The sequence below is a fragment of the Mandrillus leucophaeus genome, unplaced genomic scaffold (assembly GCF_000951045.1).
Source record: "Mandrillus leucophaeus isolate KB7577 unplaced genomic scaffold, Mleu.le_1.0 Scaffold446, whole genome shotgun sequence".
In the NCBI taxonomy this organism is placed as follows: Eukaryota; Metazoa; Chordata; class Mammalia; order Primates; family Cercopithecidae; genus Mandrillus; species Mandrillus leucophaeus.
The window spans coordinates 950,612-960,372 of NW_012104765.1; the positions used below are offsets into that span (position 1 = coordinate 950,612).

The window sequence follows — 9,761 nt, forward strand, 5'->3', positions numbered from 1 at the left end:
GGGGTGTCACCGTGTTATCCAGGATGGTCTCGATCTCCTGACCTCGTGATCCGCCCGCCTCTGCCTCCCAAAGTGCTGGGATTACAGGAGTGAGTCACTGCGCCCGGCCTAGACAAGGCTTTTTAAGGAGGCGATAATGAAAAACAGTTGCCCAAGAAAAGGTGTAGGCCTCAGGCACTGCCATACCCAGATCCGCCATAGGAGGGCGGCACTTCCCAAGCGCGGGCCGTCTGAAGTCTCAGTGACGCCAGCGCAGAGGAAGCTCTTTGAGAAAGCTTTGCCTGTGAGCTGGAGCCGCCTCACTCCCGCTGCTCCCACGAAGCTTCCCATCCATTAACTTTCTGCAAACCTTCATGGAGGTCATTGGCCTTGAAGCAGCAGCAATGGAAATTCATGTCTAGGCTCTCCCACCAGCCTTTGCAAAGTGGACCTTTCCAGCTCCTGCCCTGATCACACCCTGGTTTTGTGGGTAAAGGCAGAGTTCTTTTCCAGTCCGCAATCCCAGCTGGGGCTCTTACGGGACCTAGGTCTGAGGCCAGAGTGGGCCGCGCCCCGCCGGCCCTGGGGGACCCCTGGGTCCTTCTCCGCCCCACCCAACCTGTTCCGACCTCCAGGTCCTGTCCCCTCGGTGGTGAGGACCGAGATCTTCCTGCAGTCCTCCCGGCGGGCAGCGTTCATGGTGGACGGGGCGGTGCACTGGCTCACCAACTTCATCGTGGGCTTCCTGTTCCCGTCCGTCCAGGTGAGCGAGGGCCCCTTCCCCAGTCCGCTCCACCCGGCCTCCAGGGAGTAAGCTGTATTCCCCTTCCGCTAAGCACATCTGGGAATCCAGCAAGGTGGGGACGGGCTCTCAGCCACATCCAAGGGTCCACAGACACACGTGGCCCCACTGCCTCCAAACGCTTGAAGACACGGGTTTCCCAGTTACTGAAGGGTGATCCCCCACTGAAATTGTAAAGGGCTGTTGCTTAGGGGTTCTGGTCCGCGGAGCTCAAAGGTAGCAGAAAGCAAACAAAGCCAGAGCCAGGGAGCACATCCCCCACGGCCTCCTTCCTCGTTCCAAAGACAAGCTGGGCCACAAACTCTGCTCTCAGCACCTTCGGGGCACAGAGGCCGTAAACTCCTATTGTCAAAAGGTTAAGCAGTCTTTTTTTTTTTTTTTAAAGACAGGGCCTTGCTCTGTCACCCAGGCTGGAATGCAGTGGTGCAAACACAGCTCACAACAGCCTCAACTTCCCAGGCTTAAGTGATCCTCTCACCTCAGCCTCCCAAGTCGCTGGGACAACAGGCCTGGGCCACCACACATGGCTATTGTTTTAATTTTTTTTTTAGCGATGGGGTCTTGCTATATTGCCCAGGCTGGTCTCAAACTTCCAAAGCACTGGGATTATGGGTGTGAGCCACAGCACCTGACCAGCTTCTTTTTGATAATAGGGTGAGAGGGATCCAATTTTCTAGATTTTTTTTTTCTGTAAACAATCTTTAGTTATCACAATTTTCTAGCTATATCATTCCTCCAGGAGCGAAACAAAACTGGCCACCAAGCAACTCCTTTATGGACTCACAAAGGCCTCGACCAGCACTGGTTATTTGTCGTTGTTTGTTTGAGGGTTTTTGTTTTTGTTTTTTGGGAACAGAGTCACGCTATGTTGCCCAGGCTGGAGTGCAATAGCGCAATCTTGGCTCACTGCAACCTCTACCTCCTGGGTTCAAGCGATTCTCCTGCCTCAGCCTCCCGAGTAGCTGGGACTACAGGTGTATACCACCAGGCCCAGCTGATATTTGTATTTTTAATAGAGATAGGGTTTCATCATGTTGGCCAGGTTGGTCTCAAAGTCCTGACCTCAGGTAATCCACCTGCCTTGGCCTCCCAAAGTGCTGGGATTACAGGCGTGAGCCACCGTGCCTGGCTGGATCAGCCCTGTCTTTCTCTGCCCCCTCCTCTCTTTCTCGTCTCCTGGTCTAGGAGGCCATCGGTGCCTACAGTTTCATCATATTTGCCGGAATCTGCCTCCTCACTGCGGTTTACATCTACGTGGTTATTCCTGAGACCAAGGGCAAAACATTTGTGGAGATAAACCGCATTTTTGCCAAGAGAAACAGGGTGAAGCTTCCAGAGGAGAAGAAAGAAGAAACCATTGATGCTGGGCCTCGCACACTCTCTCCTGCCAAGGAAACTCTCTTTTAGTGGCCCTGCATGACGGACGGACGGGAGCCCATATTTCAGGCTTCCTTCTATGAGAATGGACCTCCTAGCCCCAGGCTCTGGGGAGGATAGTAGCACTGAGGCTTTTGTTGTTGCCCCCATTTAATTTAATTATGGATATTATTAAATACCCGCAATCATGCACATTAAGCTGAGAAGTTCCAAGGCTAACCGCTGAAGAATGACCTGGGGGAAGGGGCAGGTACGTGAATTTTGATTGGTTAAGACTCGATTTTCCAATTCTACATTGGCACCAAAATTTAAATGATGTATAGAGGCACTTTTTTAAAGTAAAACTTTTCAAGTTCCACAATTGCTATGGAGACCCAAACTGCCATCATGGCATCGATCAGGGAGTTCAAGGGTCTGAATGCCATTGCCTTCCTGGCGACGTGGCTTCCTTTCTCCACCCTGTGGTTGCAGGTTGCACCGTGAATCCCAGCCCGCGTGCCTAGCTCTGTCCTGTCGATCACAGGGTTAAGGGGGCCAGCCCCTCCACACCTGCGGGGTATTTCTTGTCAGGTGGGATGACAGCCTGAGAAAAGAAATAAGACACAGAGACAAAGTATAGAGAAAGAACAGTGGGCCCAGGGGACTGGCGCTCAGCATACGGAGGACCCGCGCCGGCACTGGTCTCTGAGTTCTCTAGTATTTACTGATTACTATCTCTACTATCTTGGTGAGGGAGATGTGGCAGGACCATAGGGTAATGGTGGGGAGAGGGTCAGCAGGAAAACGTGAACGAAGGGCTCTGTGTCATAAATAAGTTTAAGGAAAGGTGCTGTGCCTCGATGTGCGCATCGGCCAGATTGATGTTTGACTTCACACCAACATCTCAGTGCAGTAAAGAGCAGTATTGCCGCCAGCACGTCTCCATCTCCAGCCATAAGGCGGTTTTCTCCTATCTCAGTAAATAGAATGTACGATCGGGTTTTACACCGAGACATTCCATTCCCAGGGACGAGCAGGAGACAGATGCCTTCCTCTTATCTCAATTACAAAGAGGCCTTCCTCTTTCACTGATCCTCCTCAGCACAGACCCTTTACACGTGTCGGGCTGGGGGACGGTCAGGTCTTTCCCTTCCTACAAGGCCATATCTCAGGCTGTCTCAGTGGGGAGAAACCTTGGACAACACCCAGATTTTCTTGGGCAGAGGTCCCGGCGGCCTTCCACAGTGCATTGTGTCCCTGGGTACTCGAGACAGGAGAATGGCGATGACTTTTCCCAAGCATACTGCCTGCAAACACATTTTTAACAAAGCACGTCCTGCGCAGCCCTAAATCCTTTAAACCTTGAGTCAACACAGCACATGTCTCTGCGAGCACAGGGTTGGGGCTAGGGTTACAGATTAACAGCATCTCAAGGCAGAAGAATTTTTCTCAGTACAGAACAAAATGGTGTTTCTTATGTCTTCTTTTTTCTACATAGACACAGTAACAGTCTGATCTGTCTTTCTTTCCCCCACAACGGGGGCCACAGGCAAGGGAGTAAGACCATTCCCAGTCCACTCTCTCTCCTCCTCTCCCTCCGACGGGGCAGATGATATCTTCCTTGAAAACAAGGTGCAGGGCTGGGTGCGGTGGCTCACACCTGTAAACCCAGCGCTTTGGGAGGCCGAAGTGGGTGGGTCACCCGGGCTCAGGAGTTCGAGACCAGCCTGGGCAACACAGTGAAAACCTGTCTCTACTGAAAATACAAAAATTGACCAGCGCGGTCATGTGCACCTATAGTCCCAGCTGCTCGGGGAGGCTGAGGCAGGAGAATTGCTTGAGCCCGAGAGGCAGAGGTTGCAGTGAGCCATGATAATGCCACTGCATTCCAGCCTGGGTGACAGAGTGAGACCCTGTCTCAAAAAATAATAATAATAAAAATAAAAAAGCACTTGCCTTCTGGCCTGACCATGTCACTCTCTGCTGGAATCCTAGGCTGACTCTATCACTTGAGATGATAAGACTGGAACCCCATTGTCATAACGTGGGTTTCCCGCCACCACCCCAAGTACTTTCAATCCTCTGTGCCTTTCTCCCTGGGGTGCTTTCATATGCCTTTCCTCCAAACAATCACAGCCCTACCCTGCCTTCAAACCCCAGCTCGAATGAGCCTTAAGAACGCCTCCTGTCCTGTCCAGTGGGAGGTCCTCTCACCTCTGGGCTCTGGAATCACTGTGCGTCTTTTCCCGTTGGCGAGCTTGTCACTTTGCATATTATAGGCTACCTGTTGCCCTGTAGCCTCCAAACTTAGTGGCTAAAACAATGACAGCTGTTGTGTCTCCTGGTTCCTGTGGGTCAGGAATTCAGATAGGACTCCGTGGGAATGGCTTGTCTCTGCTCTTTGACATCTGGGGCTTCAGTTGGAAGACTCGGAAGCCCAGGAGCAGAGCTGTCTAGAGGCTCCTTCTGCTTCTGATCGCTGGTGCTGGAGGGCAGCGAAACTGACACTCAGCCTGGGCTCCTCACACCTGGGGAGCTGCATTCCTGGGGGTGACGGGGCAGGGGAGACAGAGTCACGCACACACCAAGAAAGTCACATGCTGTTTGCTAGATGCTAGTCAGTCACTCCAGCCCACAATAGTGGCGGGAAGGATGGTTGTGATGAGAATTAGACCACCCCTTTTATTTTTATTTATTTATTTTGAGACAGTCTTGCTCTGTTGCCCAGGCTGCAGTACAGTGGCACAATCTCGGCTCACTGCAACCTCTACCTCCCAGATTCAAGTGATTCAGTTGCCTCAGCCTCCCAAGTAGCTGGGATTACAGGTGTGCACCACCATGCCCAGCTAGTTTTTCTATTTTTAGTACAGATGGGGTTTCACCGTGTTGGCCAGGCTGGTTTTGAACTCCCAACCTCAGGTGATCCATCTGCCTTGGCCTCCCAAAGTGCTGGGATTACAGGCATGAGCCACCACGCCCAGCCTAGACCACCCCTTTTAGAGACAGGGTCTCATTCTGTTGTCCAGGCTGGAGTGCAGTGACAATCATGGCTCACGGCAGCCTCGAACTTCTGGGCTCAAGCGATCCTCCCACCTCAGCCTCCCAAAGCACTGAAGATTACAGGAGTGAGCCCCCACACCTGACCTCTTTTGAATAGAGGAGTGTGTCAGAAGAATTTGCAGAGATAATTGAAACCATCTCAATATCTTTCTTTGGGTCTCACATTTTTCACCCATTCAGTCCCTAAGTTACTTAAGGTCTTTTAATTTCACTTTGCACATTTCTAATTGAGGCCAATAATCTTTGCCTCACATAAACCAGGTGGAAATGCTTAGTAAGTATGAAGCATTTCACAAAGGTCAGGGTTCATCTTCATGGCTGCTGTTAGAAATGGATCTGACAGCTGCGTCCCCTGCATGATCATTCCAGAGTCTCCACTGGGCCCATTCTCTGTCTGGATCTGTACAGAGCCCTGCACCAATGACTGAGTCCCCAGCAGGTCCGAGGTGTGGCTCCAGCAGGTCCTGTGGCTGAGGCACCCTAGGTGTCTTCATCCAGGAATTCCAGGAGTCCATGTGATTCCTCTCCCGAATGAGGATGCCTCCCTCCTGGGTCACATACCCTGCTGGACGTCTGTTCCCACAGCCTTTCCCGTAGTCCACAGAAGGGAATGTCCAGGTCTCATAGTAACCCAGTGAGTGGTATGAGAGCAAATCAGTGAAGAAGTCACCACCAGAGTGTTGGCTGAGTGAGCCCAGGGCCACCCAAATACATTTGCTGCGCTCTGGAGTAAAACAGAAGATGATCTGGTGGTCTTTGTAGTTGGTGTGGTGTGAGTGGAGAAATAGGTTCTGGGCCTGGACAAAGCTAACTGGCTTCTGCCCAGTAGAATACAGCCAGGGGACAGGATAGTAAGGGGGTGTTATGAACACTGGAATGCCAATAAATTTGACAACCTAGATGAAATGGACAAACTCCTTGAAAAACACAGAGGACCAAAGCTTACTCAGTAAGAAGTAGATAACCTGGGCTGGGTGCAGTAGCTCATGCCTGTAATCACAGCACTTTGGGGATCACTTGAGGTCAGGAGTTCGAGACCAGCCTGGCCAACATGGTGAAACCCTGTCTCTACTAAAAAATACAAAAATTAGCCGGGCAAAAAAACAAACAAAAAATAAATTGATAACCTGAATAGTCTTAAGTCAGTTAAAGAAATTGAATTTATAATTTAAAAACCTTCCCAGAAGGGAAGAAAACTTCAGGCCCATATGGCTTCACTGGTAAATTCTACCAAACGTTTAAAGAAGACATAATACTCATTTAACACAAATTCTACCAGAAAATTAAAGAGGAAGGAACCCTTCTCAATTCATTCTATGAAGCCAGAATTACTCTGATACCAAAACGGCACTAAAGACATTACAAGAAAACTACAACCCAATATCACTCATGAACAGAGATACAAAAATTAGTAACTATATTTTAGCAAGCAGACTCCAATAATATAAGGACAATAATATATCTTAACCAAGTAGGGTTTATCTCAGGAATGCAAGATTGGCTTAATCCTCCCCAAATTGATCTATTCCAGCTAAAAACAATTTCCATCAAAATTCCAGCAGGCTTTTTTTGGCAGAGGGTGGGGAGGTGGTGGATGGTGGGGTTAGAAATTGACAAACTGATTCTATTATTTATATGGAAATGCAAAGAAACTAGAATAACGAAAACAACTTTGAGAGAGTTGAATTTGGGGGAATAATATTACTTGACCTCAAGGCTTATCGTAAAGCTAGAGTAATCAAAACCATTTGTGGTATTAATACAACAATAGTGAATAGATAATGGAACGCCAGGAAGAATCCAGAGATAGATCCACACCTATACAGACAACTGATTTTCTTATTTATTTATTTATTTTGGGACAAAGTCTTGCTCTGTTGCCCAGGCTAGAGCGCAGTGGTATGATCTCGGCTCACTGCAACCTCCACCTGCCGGGTTCAAGCAATTCTCCTGCCTCAGCCTTCTAAGTAACTGGGATTGCAGTTGCCCACCACCACACCAGGCTAATTTTTTGTATTTTTAGTAGAGACAGTTTCGCCATGTTGGCCAGGCTGGTCTTGAACTCCTGACCTCAATGATCCACCCACCTCGGCCTCCCAAAGTTCTGGGATTACAGGGGTGAACCACCACACCCGGCCTCAGACAACTGATTTTCCAACAAAAGCAACTGAGTGGTGAAAGGACAGCATATCCAACAAATGTGCTGGAGTGATTATATCATATGCAAAAAAATCAACTGCGATTCCTACCTCACATCATATAAACAAATGAACACAAACTGGAACAGAGACCAAATTAAAACCTTAAATTATAAAACTTCTAAATAGGAGATAAATCTTTGTGAACTCAGGTTACACAACACACTAAAAGCACAATCCATAAAAGAAAAAGTTGATAAATTGGACTTCAACAAAATTTTCTATTTGAAAAGTTGTTATAAGAATTGAAAAGACAAGCCACAGACAGGCACAAAAAATTTGCAAATCACATATCTAAGAAAGCACTAGTATCTAGAAGTACAAATGTACAATGCATAAGAAAATCTCAAAGCTGGCCGGGCACAGTGACTCATGCCTGTAATCCCAGCACTTTGGGAGGCCGAGGCGGGCAGATCACCAAGTCAGGAGTTCGAGACTAGCCTGGTCAACATGGTGAAACTCCATCTCTACTAAAAATACAAAAATTAGCTGGCTTGATGGTGGGCGACTGTGATCCCAGCTACTAGGGAGGCTGAGGCAGGAGAATCACTTGAACCCAGGAGGCGAAGGTTGCAGTGAGCCGAGATTGCGCCATTGCACTCCAGCTTGGGCAACAAGAGTGAAACTCCATCTCAAAAAAAAAAAAAAAGATGCTCAACATTATTAGTAATTATGTAATTATGTAAATTAAAATCACGATGAGACACCACTGCACATCTTATAGGATGCCTAAAATTTAAAATACTGACTACAAGTTTTGATAAAAACGAGGGGCAACTGGAACGCGGGTCCATGCCTGGTAGAAATGTAAAATGGTCCAACCACTTCCAAAAACAGCTTGCCAGTCTGTTAAACAGTTAAGTGTACATCTACCACATGACACAGCCATTCCAATCCTAGGTATTAACCCAAAGAAACCAAAGCAGATGTCTAAACAAAGACAGGTACACAAATGCTCGTAGCAGCTTCATTTAGAATAGCCAAAGAATTGGAAGCACCACCAAAGTACATCAGGGTGAATGGATAAACAAATGGTGACCTAGCCACACGGGAGAATTGTATTCAGCAATAAAAAGACATGAACTATTGACATGCTGTGCAACCTGCGTGAATCTCAAAGCACTTCTGCCAAGGGAAAGGAGAAACACCCCCGGAAAGTGCCCACTATATTATTTCAATTGTATAAAATTCCAGGAAATGCAAACTAATCTGCAGTAACAGAAAACAAATCAGTGTTTCTCTGGGGAAACTTTTGGGGGCAATGAAATATTTATTATCTTGCTGAGGTGATCATTTCATGAATGTGTGTATATGTCAAAATATCACATGTACATTTTAAATTAGAGAAAAAACTGTAAAAATATTTTCTAGGCTAAGTATGGTGGCTAATACCTGTAACTCCAGCACTTTGGAAGGCTGAGGCGGGCAGATCACTTGAGCCTGGGAGTTTAAGACCAGCCTGGCTGAGGTGATGAGACCCTGTCTCTGCAAATAATCTAAAAATTGGGCAAGTGTCATGGCACACGCCTGTAGTCCCAGCTACTTGGGAGGCTGAGGCTGAAGGATCCCTTGATCTCAGGAATTTGAGGCAGCAGTGAGCTCTGATCACACCCCTGCACTCCAGCGTGGGCCACAAAGCAAGACTGTGTGTCTAAAAAATAAATTAATTAAACAAAGAAATATATTTTTTTGAGACAGAGTTTCACTCTTTTTGCCCAGGCTGGAGTGCAGTGGCACGATCTCGCCTCACTGCAACCTCCACCTTCTGGTTTCAAGCGATTCTCCTGCCTCAGCCTCCTGAGTAGCTCGGATTACAGGCACCTGCCACCATGCCAGGCTAATTTTTGTATTTTTAGTAGAGACAAGGTTTTTACCATGTTGGCCAGGCTGATCTCGAACTCCTGACCTTGTGATCTGCCTGCCTTGGCATCCCAAAGTGCTGGGATTACAGGCATAAGCCACTGCGCCTGGCCAAAAAAATTTATTTATTTAGAGACAGAGTCTCGCTTTGTTGCCCAGGCTGGAGTGTAGTGGCGCGATCTTGGTTCACTGCAAGCCCCGCCTCCCGGGTTCCCGCCATTCTCCTGCCTCAGCCTCCTGAGTAGCTGGGACTACAGGCACCCACCACCATGCCCGGCTAATTTTTTATATGTTTAGTAGAGACGGGGTTTCACGGTATTAGCCAGGATGGTCTCCATCTCCTGACCTCGTGATCCACCCATCTGGGCCTCCCAAAGTACTGGGATTACAGGTGTGAGCCACCGCGCCCGGCCAATATTTTTAAAATATATGCTAGTAAGCCATGCTGTCTCTTGGCGTTTGTGCACCTAGTGGGGAGACGTGTGACCTTGAAAATCAGGAGATCT

The 9,761-nt window shown here is 48.1% G+C and overlaps 1 protein-coding gene across 1 annotated transcript in view; it reads left to right on the forward strand.

Annotated features, from left to right (window-relative positions):
- Positions 1–2,188, forward strand: part of SLC2A7 (solute carrier family 2 (facilitated glucose transporter), member 7) — a 23,979-nt gene extending 21,791 nt beyond the window's left edge. The window contains exons 11-12 of the mRNA XM_011994196.1: positions 615–742; positions 1,967–2,188. Coding sequence (XP_011849586.1) covers positions 615–742; positions 1,967–2,188 — 350 coding nt within the window. The remainder of the gene's footprint in view (positions 1–614; positions 743–1,966) is intronic.
- The last annotated feature ends 7,573 nt before the right edge of the window (positions 2,189–9,761 follow it).